Source organism: Oxyura jamaicensis, chromosome 1 (assembly GCF_011077185.1).
Source record: "Oxyura jamaicensis isolate SHBP4307 breed ruddy duck chromosome 1, BPBGC_Ojam_1.0, whole genome shotgun sequence".
Classification (NCBI taxonomy): Eukaryota; Metazoa; Chordata; class Aves; order Anseriformes; family Anatidae; genus Oxyura; species Oxyura jamaicensis.
In genome coordinates this window covers 35312497-35324805 of record NC_048893.1, presented here as the reverse complement: position 1 = coordinate 35324805, position 12309 = coordinate 35312497, and the positions used below count along the sequence as shown (strand labels likewise).

The 12309-nt window shown below is 44.6% G+C and overlaps 2 protein-coding genes and 1 non-coding gene across 4 annotated transcripts; all 3 read left to right on the top strand.

Moving 5' to 3' along the window:
- Nucleotides 1-163: 163 nt before the first annotated feature.
- On the top strand, nucleotides 164-3441 carry RPL18A (ribosomal protein L18a). Its single transcript, XM_035333922.1, has 5 exons — nucleotides 164-317; nucleotides 584-763; nucleotides 1349-1478; nucleotides 2790-2899; nucleotides 3293-3441. Exons 1-5 carry the CDS (start codon nucleotides 300-302, stop codon nucleotides 3383-3385), a joined length of 531 nt encoding a protein of 176 aa, XP_035189813.1. The 5' UTR covers nucleotides 164-299; the 3' UTR covers nucleotides 3386-3441.
- Nucleotides 1951-2082, top strand: LOC118160998. The gene has a single exon (XR_004747810.1). It is a non-coding gene; the product is annotated as a small nucleolar RNA SNORA68 (small nucleolar RNA).
- A 698-nt stretch (nucleotides 3442-4139) lies between the features above and the next one.
- C1H12orf66 (chromosome 1 C12orf66 homolog) lies at nucleotides 4140-11167 on the top strand. Of its 2 annotated transcripts, XM_035332865.1 has the most exons (4): nucleotides 4141-4416; nucleotides 5969-6042; nucleotides 6121-6257; nucleotides 9850-11167. In XM_035332865.1, the coding sequence occupies exons 1-4, from the start codon at nucleotides 4182-4184 to the stop codon at nucleotides 10664-10666; spliced, it is 1263 nt and encodes a 420-aa protein (XP_035188756.1). In that variant the 5' UTR covers nucleotides 4141-4181; the 3' UTR covers nucleotides 10667-11167. The 2 variants fall into 2 exon arrangements, with proteins under 2 accessions (XP_035188750.1, XP_035188756.1); XM_035332859.1 differs by having other exon boundaries at nucleotides 4140-4416; nucleotides 5969-6257.
- The last annotated feature ends 1142 nt before the right edge of the window (nucleotides 11168-12309 follow it).

Sequence of the window (12309 nt, the reverse complement as noted above, 5' to 3'; positions counted from 1 at the left end):
GCGCCGGGAAGCCACCCACACAACGCCAGGCCCACCCGGACCCCGCCGAGGCCAAGTACGGGGCCTGCGCCCCCTCCCTTCCCCGGCAGTTAGGCGGTTGCCGCGGTTACCGCCGGTGTAACACGCTCCGTGAATAGCGTAGGGAAGGCCCCGGGCGGCCACGCGGGCTCCCACCGCACGGCGGAGATTGACGGCTGCGTGGGCCAATCGCACTGCGCGGCGGGACGGTGGGCGGGGCCGGTGGCTGAGGTGAGGAGGCGCCACGCGCGGCCCCTTCCTTTCCGGCGGGCGGCGGCACCATGAAGGCGTCAGGCACCGTGAGTGGGGCCGCGGCGGGGCGCCCGGCGCCGGGATTAGGATTAAGATTAGGATCTGGATTGGGATCGGGATTGGGATCAGGATCGGGGTCGAGGCGGCCGCTGGGAGAGCGGTGCCGCGGGTTTGGGCGCTCCGTGCGCGGGCCTGCAGGGAGACGAACGGCCAAGATGGCGGCGGCGCCGGAGGAGGCCGCGGCGGCAGCGGGCCCGGGGACGGGGCGGGCTGGCACCGAGCCGCTCACGGCTCGCTCTCTGTCTGCCCCCAGCTGCGGGAGTACAAGGTGGTCGGGCGGTGCCTGCCGACGCCGAAATGCACCACTCCTCCGCTGTACCGCATGCGGATCTTCGCCCCGAACCACGTGGTTGCCAAGTCCCGGTTCTGGTACTTCGTCTCCCAGCTGAAGAAGATGAAAAAGTCTTCGGGAGAGATCGTGTACTGCGGCCAGGTGCGCGCGGGAGGACCTGATAGTCAGGGAGGCTTCTGGGGAATTCCCCCTGGTATACATAGAAGGAATTTATATGAAGTGCTCTTATGGGGGGGCGGCAAAGCTAAAATTCATCCTTCATTTGCTGTGTAACTGAGCATCAAATTCACTTTTTCAAACTGGCAATGCATATCTAGGGAGCTGGAAACAAAATCCCATAAACTTAATATTTTAAACATAGGATGAATTATACCACTCAGTACTGTTTTCTGGGTTTTACGCTAATTTCATTGTGACATGTACCTTTTAAGAGTTATGTGGACATTCACAATCCTTGCAAAATAGATACCTGGGTGCATCTATCTCACTGTTTAAGGGATGTTATTTTTTATTTATTTTTGCTGTGATGTAGAGCTGAAATCTAGTAATTTCACACTGAATTGTTAAGGTTTGACTGCTGCCACAGTGGTGTGGGAAAAGAGAAAAAATGTTCTTTGACAGTAGAACTTTCTACAGCGTTCTCATAAGAGCTTTAATGTAATTGAACTGGTGAAACACAAATGATGTGGTTTCTTTAACTTCGCTTATGCTCTTGTCTAATTCCAGGTGTATGAGAAGTCCCCTCTGCGGGTAAAAAACTTTGGCATTTGGTTGCGCTATGACTCTCGTAGTGGAACTCACAACATGTACAGGGAGTACAGGGATCTGACCACTGCGGGTGCTGTCACTCAGTGCTGTAAGTATGCGTAGCTATGCGAGATACAAAATGGTAGGACCAGTATATAATGCAAGCTTAAATTGGGTGTAAAGCCTAGGTAAGAGCTCTGTCTTCATCCACACTAACCGAAACACTGGGAATCTGGATTGTGAAGTGGTTGGAGAGGAGAAGTCTGCAGATGTTTGTGTTCCCTTACTAACGATACCTTTTCTCCAGCTGAAAATATTTCCTGTTAGTGTGACTTTCTGTAATTCCAGTAATGAATTTTGCTATACAGGCTAAGAGTTTCATAGCCTTTAAGGTGCTATATACATTTATTTTACTATATATAGTATTTTTAAACGGTTGAGTTTATCTTCCTGGTTCATTTGGAGACAGTATTTCACATCAGCTTCTCCTGATTCCTCTTACATGAAATATTTGAGGGACAGACCATTTGTATAGCTGATGCTAGTGACAGTTGAATCTGGAAGTGTTCAAACCGCTACAAATTGCACATAAAAACCCAAAGAACATTGTTCTTAATAATGATGTTCTTGTCATGTGTGCAGATAGTATATGTATCTTGTCGCCTTTCAAGAGCTGAGGTGCTCTTGAAAGTGAAACTTAAGGTCCTACATTACCTTGCAGGATATTGCCAGTTAACGAACATACCAAAAAGTTTGCTTAAGAGGTCTGAGAACTCGATTTGTCATAGCACTATGACTTTGAAAGCTTCATGCTCGAGTACTTCAGCAGATGAAGCTTTTAGTAGGTTATATCTTCACGAGGAACACTGTAAGCACAGTATTTCAATAGGCCTGTCTTGTAAAATTAGCTATGGACATCAGGATCTTGAGGCAGTGTGACTACCACAGGGAGGAGTTCTTAGGTGGTCTACATACAGATGGATTCCTCCTGTTCCTTAAGGCAAGTTAGGTGGGCCAAGTAACAATTTCTGATTGTATCACTTGTGAATTATTAGAAAAACATATTTTCCCAATAATAGCATTTCATTGTGAATTCTGTTGATTCGTTTTTCGGGGAGGGGGGGAGTCCAATATTGGTTTTTCTGTAAGTTCCTAACTCCTTGAAATCAGGCAAGAGCAATGAGATGGCATTCTCTTGGAGAAGTTTTGTTCCGAGTTCCAGGTGGAAATGGCTGCTGCACTTTGGTTCTCTGGTGAACAGTTCTGCCATCGCTCTAGATGGTGGAAATAAAGTGGTTAAGCAGCGTTAACCAGGAATTCTAGAGGTTGTGGATGGTATTCATATTTCTTGGAAGGATGCTGGTGAGATTCTGAACTGAAAATGTGTGAAGATGTATTTTAATGAGTTCTCCTGTTACAGACCGTGATATGGGAGCCCGTCATCGTGCCCGTGCTCACTCTATTCAGATCATGAAAGTGGAGGAAATCGCTGCGAGCAAGTGCCGTAGGCCAGCAGTCAAGCAGTTCCATGTGAGTGAAGTGAAACTGCAGCACCTGCCGGGTCCCAATTTAATATCAGGCTGGGAGGGGGGGAGCTTTGTTATCTGGTACGGGTTTGTTTTGCAGGGAAACGTGGGGAGGGGACCAATCTGGCATGCATAGCTTTACAGTTACCCTATGCTGTGATCAAGACCTTTAGAGAAGTCAAAATAAATGCATGTTATATTGCAGGAAACTTGCCTTAAACCGGCATTTTGTTCAAAAAGAACCATAAAACTAGCGCATTTGTTACCTCCTATGAAGGGTATCTAATCTGTGGATGCATTACATAAATTACCTGTTGAATTATTACCCAGCTCTTTGTTGCAAATAGTTTTTGGTGTTCATCTGACATCTCAACTAACATAAATATTTTTCTTGCAGGATTCGAAGATCAAGTTCCCTCTGCCGCACAGAGTTCTGCGTCAGCAGCACAAGCCTCGTTTCACCACCAAGAGACCAAATACATTTTTCTAAATGCAAAAACATGCCGTTGGCTCTGTGTTGTAATAAAGGTGGATTTGAACCTTTGACTCCTGGTTTTCTTTGGAAAAACGCCCCAGTCTTTTTCCTTCCTTCCCTGAAGCCCCTTTCCTTCTGTTTGCTACAAGCTGTCAGCAGCCTGGTTGCAGAGCACAAGGGAAATAGGGGCTAGGGGAAAGGGAGGATGTTGGTGTTCTGGGGGTGGTGGAGGGGTGCAGCTCAAGGTGGGGAAGAACTACCTGTTAATTTCATGGGGGATTAATGTGGTAGAAGGGGGTGGGTGGATGTTCCTGGAGAACAATGGAATCACAGAATTGTCTAGGTTGGATGAGACCTCCAAGTTTACTGAGTCCAACCGCTGACCTAACATTACCCTGCTAAACCATATCCCTAAGCTCTACATCTAAATGTCTTTTAAAGACTTCCAGGGATGGTGACTCGTCCACTTCCCTGGGCAGCCCATTCCGCTGCCTGCCACCCCTTTCAGAGAGCAGGATCTGCCCCTGCGGTCCGCCAGCGAGCTGCGTGCCTGCACTCAGCGCTTACACAGAGTCTGTTCAGGGAGCTGATCTGTCCAAGATGTAACGCGTGAGGGGATTCATTTGGGCAACTCCTGAGCTATCAACGGGCGCCTGAGAACCACTGTAACCCCTCCATAAAATCCAGCGTGCGCTTTGAGACCGGCCTTACTCGAGGCTCTGAGTCCCGGGCGGGGAGGAGGCGGAGGGAGGGAGCCGGAAGGGGCGGGCGGGCGGAAGCGGCCGGGAGCGGCGGCGGCGGCGGGTGCGGAATGGGGGAGGCGATCGCGCTGGGCGCGCCGGTGCCGGTGGAGCAGGCGGTGCTGGAGACGTTCTTCTCGCACCTCGGCATCTTCTCGTACGACAAGGCCAAGGACAACGTGGAGAAGGAGCGCGAGGGCAACAAGAGCGCGGGCGGCAGCTGGCTGGCCCTGCTGGCGGCGCTGGCGCACCTGGCGGCCGCCGAGAAGGCGTACCACAGCATGGCCTTCCTCGGGCAGAAGCTAGGTACCGCCCGCCGGGGGCACGCACCGGGGCTGGCGAGCGGGGCGCGGCCGGGCGGCCCGGGCTCCTGCCCGGCCCCACGTCCTCGAGTCAGGGCGGCGCAGGGCGGCGGGCCGCCTCCTGGAGGCCCCCGGGGCTGCGGGTTGCCTCCCAAAGGCCTTCCTGTCGGGAGGGTAACGCGCAGAGCCCTGCGAAAATCGCTCTCGGTTTTGTCGGCCTTTAGTCCGTCGGCACTGAAAGCCGGAGGTCCCGCCTTGCTGGTTTCCCTCGGGGAGCGAGGGAGAGGAGCCTGCCCATCCATAGAAATCGGCCTCGGTGATCCTATCGAAGGGGCGGCCAGCTTGACCTGCTTTATGAGAACCTTACAGGCAAAGAAAATCCGCAAAGCTGACCTCAAAAAGCGAGTTTGGTGCTAGCAGAAAGAAAAAAATGATAAAGCGGCAGGCAAAGTTCCGCGTCTTTACAAACTTCCCAGACAACAGCCATAGGTGATTGCTCCTCTGCCATGGCTTAGGGGCAGTTCTTGGCTTGGAAAGGTAGTTGTTTATCCACAGTAACCAATCCTGTGCTTTTCTGCCTCAAATTGCTAAAGTTTTGAACAGTCTATGTGAAAAGCACTGCGCACTGTTACAAGAACCATGAGCAGGCTCAAAGTGGAACCTACATTTGGAACCTCTTAAAAGTTCTGCAGGCTCAGCACTTGTGCTCCTTGCTCTGCAGCAGCTCGCGGCAGCTACAGCGGCACCTTTGCACAGGCTTTTGGTGGCATCAAAGTTTGCCCCTGCCCATGGCAAGGGGGTTGGTGCTGGGTGACCTTTAAAGTTCCTTCCACCCACAGGAAGGTCCCATAGAAAGCGTTTTATGATGGCCGCTTTTAATTTTTTTTTGCATTCTTCATAGCATTGAGCAGGTAGAAAGAAGCGATGACCTTTTTTCTGTTTCAGTTACGCATTAGCCTGTGCTGTTGTCCTGCTGAGATCAGCTGTGATTGTTTTGCCCGTGAATTCCGGCTCATGTTAGATGGTGTAGGGACTGGAAACGTTTGGTTTTGGAAGCCTGAGTGGTTGACATTTCAAGTGGTATTGTTAGGGGAATTCTCTTCAAGAGATCAAGAGTTATTAACAGCAGTGGAGCCTATTAAAATTCCACGATGACTTCATGCTTCTGACTTTCACAGATAACAGTATTTCCAGGTTTTGTAGCATAGTAGCAAAGTTACCTAACCCTTAGTTATCAAAAAGGTCACACCGTAGTTAGGGCCAATGTGAAGGGGTTAAAGAACTTTTGCAGTGGTCGCTGGCTGCTGAAATACGAATAAGGACAAGGGTGACTTGCATGAAATTAGGTAGAGTGCTTCTGATTTTCTGCTACGTGCAGCTCAGTTACTCGCAAAACAATACACTGAAATGTATTTCTTGATGAAAAATGGTGGGATCAAATAAGGCTTGGGAACACCTGGGGAAAAACAAGCACGGTTTTGTTTTTTTTTTCCAGTACTGCTGTCTGTCTCTGCTGTCCCTGGATTTTGGTAATACCTCCATATTTATCTGAACAGGTGGTCAGTCATTCTTCAGCCGAAAGGACTCCATCCGAACCATCTACACATCCCTGCACAATGAGCTGAAGAAGGTGGTGGCGACGGGTCGCAATGCGCTAGGAGGAACAGCTCCTCACTTGGAAGAGCTGCTTTCTCACCTGTCTGAACAGCTCTGTTTTTTTGTTCAGGCTCGGATGGAAATTGCTGACTTCTATGAAAAAATGTACACGCTCAGCACCCAAAAGTTCATTAACTCTGAGGAACTGGTAAACATTTTGGAATCCATCTTAAAGAAATACAGCTCAAGGTCAGTGCTTGTTTGCTGGCAGTAAGTACTCAGCCATGTTTTATAATAAATGGTGTTGAGGTTCAAAGCAAGTCTGAAGATTTTGCTCTCCTTTGATTGCTGAGCAGCGCGACCCCTTGCGTGAATTCACACGTGACGTGAGCGTTGGGGAGCGGTGTCCAAACACGAGCTGAGGGCTCAAAATAAGACAGTGAGACCCCAGTCACCCCCTGTCTATGCAGCATGTCATAGAAACAATGTTTCCAATAACTACTTCATGCTCAGCAGAAAGGGAGAATCATTTTCCTCATGGAAAAAGTACAAGAATTCTTTATTTTTATTAGGTGTGTGTGGAGGGGAAACAAGACTTAATTTCATGTGGACTTCAGTAAAATTAGTGTAGAAATATAACAGATATTTGTGTGCCAGTTTTAGTTTTAGTTTAGAATACTGCTGTTTTATTCTAAAAGCCATGTATTAGACTCCACATGCCTGTCTCTAGGAAAATTCCAAGTTAATTTCACAGATTATTTTTTTAATAGCTTTTTGGCCTAGATGGAAGGGTTTGATGGTGTTCTGTTATCCCTTCTCTTGAGCCATTTGAGCTAGCCGAAAGAGAACTTAAGAGTCTTTGGTCCCTGCATTCCTGGTTTCTTGAAGTTGAGATCTAATACTTCCTTTTACAAGAACCCCAGAATGTCTTTAAATCACTGGGATGAGTAAATCTAAAATGATCCAAACGAGTAAATGAATAGATCTAAACGTGATCTAAACTCTGTGTAGGTCTAAAATGTGATCCTTGCAAGTGATTCAGTTTAAAAAGAAGTCTTGAATGACCGGACAACAGACAAAAAGGCCAGTCGTTGATTTTAAAAGTAAAACAAGGTAGCTGTGGTTGGAAAATAGTTTCCAAATGGAGCTGGATTCTTTTAAATCTTTGTTAGTGAAATAATATCTAAGAGGACGTTTCAGGGAACGTTCTGAGGTTTTATTTTTACAGCTAGGATGTTGAAAGTAAGTGTAAAAAAATAAAGATAACTTGGTGCTGTTCTCTGACATTCAAAATCTAAGCACTGCAGCTGACTCCCTTAATTTAAGAATCATTTAAGGAAATTGTAGTGTAGTTCTGCTATCTGAAAGTCAGAGCTAGTCTGTCATCTTACTAGTCATTTCTGGTGATTCTCAGCTTGTGAACCTTGACAATATCAGAGCAGTTAGTCCAAGGAACAATGAACCTACATTTTTTTCCTTGGTATGATAGACAGTAGAAGAGTAAAGGAAGGTATGCTTGTTGCAAAGTTGCTTTATGATGTACGTTGGCCGTTACTTGTTCTGAGTATGTGCTTAGTCCACAGCACTGTTTAAAAATCTGAAGATCAAAACTGAGTCTCAGAGGTGCTTTTGTGCTTCTAGTGCACTATTGTAAGGAAATAAATGCCTTCTTGGGAAAACAGTGATGATCTTGCTTGGGGATAATGAGCAATCTTTCAGACGAAGGCATTCTAAGAGGCTGCTAGAGCTACTTCAGTCGTTTGGTTCTCCCCGGTAATGTACAGAGTGTTTCTGAAAGAAAGGAATAATTTAACTGCAATAATTACGACAGCATCAGAAGCAGGATCCTTTAAATGCCTAGTATGAAATGAATAAGTAAATATTAAACTATCTTGATGTAATTATTCTGAAGCGTTAAACGCTCTTCATCTAGTCAGCTTTTCGTAGATTTGTATGCATCTGTGTTCTCTAGAAGGAAATGAAGAATGATGTGGCTTGTTATGGTCTGCAAAACAAATCTATTGTCCCTCTGCTTTCAGGAAGGGGGGAAGAATACAATTTCCAATGTGCAGTTAAGTTCTTAACACGATGGCTTACCGAAATAGCGTAAAAGCCTGTCTGTTCTAAGTGATACTGAGCTCAGTCAGGTGCTTCTCTGTTAGGAAAGTTAATTACAGCAGGTAGTCTGAGTATATAACCTGGTTCCTCTGCAACCATATCGGGCTTCTCAGCTGTGGCTGAGAAGCGTATTTGTGGATTAAAACAGTTCAGCAAATCCTGCCGTGCAGTGAAAAATGAAAATAGCAATGAGCCATGAAGGAAAGTGGAAGTGGGAAGCCATACTTCAAAACATTAATCCAGGAGACATGGCAGCGAGGTTTTTAATTGCTTTTAAAGTTGAAGAATAAGCTTAGTCTGACTGCAGGTGTTTTGAAACCACTGTGCTAAGTGTGGTGGGATTATCTGGAATAAATAATGTTGCACAGTGCTTCTCTTCCCTTCTAATGCCTGACAACAAAACTGTTTTTTGTTTGTTGGTTTGTTTTTCTGCTGAATACTAAAACCATTGAAAAAAATCAGTGTTGACTATTACGGGAATATTATTTCTAATTGACCCTTACTTGTTCAAAGAAATTCAAATATACTCTATACAAAGAAATTCAAATATACTCAAAGAAATTCAAATATACTGGGCTTTTCAACCCACCAGAGTAGTTGGTAAACACTGCTACAGCAGGAAGACAGGATGGCTGCTGACATACGTTGTGTACTGAAGGTGGCAGGTCCCCCAGCCGAGCCTTTTTGCAGTACACGCTGCATCAGTTTTTCCCCCTCATCCAGCATTTCATTTCCTTCAAATAAACTTGGACTTGCATCTTAAAAGCAAATCCTTTCAACATACGTATTGTGGCTGTTGAGAAAAAAGGGACACTTGAAAATATTTTTAAGATCACACAATTTTTGGATAAACTCTGAAGAAAACAAGGTGGGAAATAAAGCTATAGAATGGATCTATTAAAACTCCACTGAGACTTGTTCTCATAGTAGGGTCACTCTAGTGAATAAGATGTGCAGTGACACTTCTACCTTGTAGACGAGATTTTTTTTCTGTGAAACTCAGAGCTGATCTTTTTTTTCCTCTCTAAAAATTCATGACAAGATTGTTAGAGCATCTTTGTTGTGATATTATGAAGTCCCGCCAAATGTTTTTTTCCCCCTTTATTGCTCTTAGCGCGCTAACGTTCAAAGTTTGGCACCAGGTTCATTGGTAAATACAGTCAATTGTGATTCTATTGACTAATTTCCCATCACATTTTTATTGTGAATTGAAAAGAATAAAACTCAGTTTGGTTTCCTCATAGCTTCTCTACATAAGCACTGAATTTATAATATAACTTTTTGTTTTAACTTAATATCTTAGCACTATTCTATGACTATCAAGACATTGCCATTAGAAGGGATTTTAAAATGGAAGAAAATTTTAAAAAATCTGAATTCCTACTTAAAAAAATCTTAGATCTGAATTTAAAGAGGAATGGCACTAATGGTAGCTTGTGGATCAGGATAAGCAGTGCCTTTTGTTGGACTGGCCAAAGAGGATTCCCTTGCTTTGATAAATGCCTGATGGATGTTTTTATTAAATATGAAGCGCTGTATGTTCATTAAAATGTTTGTCCTAATTACGTTAAAAGAGGAGTTTTTCAACTTACAAGGTGATTTTTTGTCTTGCACTGTAGCCTCCTTTGTGTGGTGTTCTGTACATGAATTGACGAATATGAGCTGGTAATTTCACTGCTGTGTACAGCAGTTCTCACGTCCTGACTAACTTTGTGTTTTCTAGATTTCATCATCCAATCCTCAGTCCTCTTGAAAGCAGTTTCCAGCTGGAAGTAGATGTGCTTGCACATCTCTTAAAGGCTCAGGCTCAGATCTCAGAGTGGAAGTTCCTTCCATCCCTGGTCAACTTGCACAGTGCTCACACAAAACTGCAGACGTGGGGCCAAATTTTTGAGAAACAGCGAGAGACCAAGAAGCATCTGTTTGGAGGGCAGTCTCAAAAAGCAGTACAACCTCCACACCTCTTCCTCTGGCTGATGAAACTCAAAAACATTCTCCTTGCCAAGTTTAGCTTTTACTTTCACGAGGCCCTTAGTCGACAAACAACAGCATCTGAAATGAAAACTTTGACTGCAAAAACAAATCCTGATTACTTTGGGAAAATTTCCAGTTTCATTCGGAAATACGATGCTGTCAATGTTTCCTTGATTTTTGACAATCGTGGATCGGAGAGTTTTCAGGGACATGGTTATCATCATCCCCATTCTTACAGGGAAGCCCCCAAAGGAGTGGATCAGTACCCCGCAGTGGTGTCGCTGCCCAGCGACAGGCCTGTTATGCACTGGCCCAATGTAATCATGATTATGACTGACAGAACGTCTGACCTCAACAGCTTAGAGAAGGTTGTTCACTTCTACGATGACAAAGTCCAAAGCACATACTTCCTGACTCGCCCCGAACCTCATTTTACCATTGTAGTTATTTTTGAGTCTAAGAAGTCAGAAAGGGACTCTCATTTTATTTCTTTTCTTAATGAAATTTCGCATTCCCTTAAGAACTCCAAAGCTTTTGCAAGCTTGAAGCCTGGATCCAAAGGGTAAAATATGTCATACAAGTTGTCAAGGCAGACTGCCAGCCTTAGGGAAAGATGTAGGCTTCAAGACTTGCATAATTTGTTGTTGTTGTTGTTGTTTTTTCAGAGTCTAATTAAAAAGGAACCATTATTTTTAATTATGTAAGTTAATTTTTTTAAGCTAACAGGCATTTAAAAAAAAAGTATTTCTGGTTGTACTTAGTGGGACAACTTAACTGTGGGGTGCTAAATGGCCACAGCAAGTTTTTTTGTGTGTGTGGTTTTCAACTTGCAGTATGACTTATTTTTTCAGTCCACAGCTTTGCTGCCTGTATCACAGAGGAATATGTGCACTTTATTGTAATCTGATCTGTGGAATTTATTGAAAATGCTATGAGGGTGGAAAATACTATCTTCAGAAAACCATGTTGCCTGACAGGAATTATTGCTGGGAACTATACACTGATAGAAGGGAATATTAAAATGTGTGAACCTGCAAGAACACATTTTAAATAAAAATACATGCATCATAAAAATACTCTGAATTCTGATGGCTTAAAATTGGGGTCTTTGACATAAACCGTTAAAGAGCTCTGAACAGATGTTTCAGAATGCACACTCGTGCAAATAAAGCTGAAGTATGGGTTGGAAGTAGACTATTCACTGCAGTGTTGTGGCATTGTGTGTACAGTATCAGTCTTAATTCAGATTTAGACTCAAGGAGATAAGCTGGGGCTGAGCGGGTGTTTTAGAAGGAACCGTGAAGAAGTGCCATGGAAACAGCAGTGAAGCTATTTCAAGTTGTGCTTTGGTCTGGCTGTGTTTAAAAAAAATGCAGTAGGAAATACTCTTTGGGAATGAGTTAATTTACAACTTGCTGTTAGGGTCAACCTAGATTTATTTTTAGATTTTTGTAAGCATATTTTTCTTTGTTTAATTTTAAATCCTTTCATAATATGGCCAAATCACTGTTGGAATTTTTATTTAAATATAGAGCCTGTGTAGTATGTTTACATTATAGCCTATGTAGTACGTTTCATTCTGAAATGTCTCTTATACCACTTACTTCTAGCCTCCACATTTGGAAAAAAGGATGACATCTGGTTACCCTGTAAATGCTGTGTATATCTGGGGAATCAATAACCCTCGTATTGTATCCGGAAATACTTTGGCTGTACCTGTAGCCCTCTGTCATGTGATTCTTCTGACGATATGTGGTGATTTTATCCTGCTGGGCAGCTGAGAGCATAGCTGCTCTCTCACTCTCCTTCTGAGGAAGGGGAGAAAATATCATGGAAAAGGCTCAACGGTTGAGCTAAGGACAGGGAGGCCACTCAATTATTGTCACAGGCAAAGGAGAACTCAATATAGGGAGGTTAATACAATTTATTATATACCATTAGCAGACTGGAGCAGTGAAACCTAAAAGCAAACTAAAAACACCTTCCCCCTCTTCTCATTCCTCTGCCCATGTGGAGCAGGAGAATGGGGGCTGCGGTCAGTCCCTAGGGCTTCGTCTCCCCCGTCTTCTAAGAGTCTTAAGAGGAGTGGCTGAGGTAGCTGGGATTGTTTGCCTGGTTTGCCCCTCTGATTACAGGTCTGCTGCCTCCCTGGGGCCGGGGTCAGGAACATTGCCAGAAAGCTTCCCAACCCGGTTTGCCCCTCTGATTA

Coding starts and splice junctions, on each gene's coding strand:
- RPL18A (XM_035333922.1), top strand. Junction 764..1,348: donor AGATCGTGTACTGCGGCCAG/GTGCGCGCGGGA, acceptor GTCTAATTCCAG/GTGTATGAGAAGTCCCCTCT. Junction 1,479..2,789: donor GGGTGCTGTCACTCAGTGCT/GTAAGTATGCGT, acceptor CTCCTGTTACAG/ACCGTGATATGGGAGCCCGT.
- C1H12orf66 (XM_035332859.1), top strand. CDS start 4,182: ATGGGGGAGGCGATCGCGCTGGGCGCGCCGGTGCCGGTGGAGCAGGCG. Junction 4,417..5,968: donor CTTCCTCGGGCAGAAGCTAG/GTACCGCCCGCC, acceptor TTATCTGAACAG/GTGGTCAGTCATTCTTCAGC. Junction 6,258..9,849: donor TTAAAGAAATACAGCTCAAG/GTCAGTGCTTGT, acceptor TGTGTTTTCTAG/ATTTCATCATCCAATCCTCA.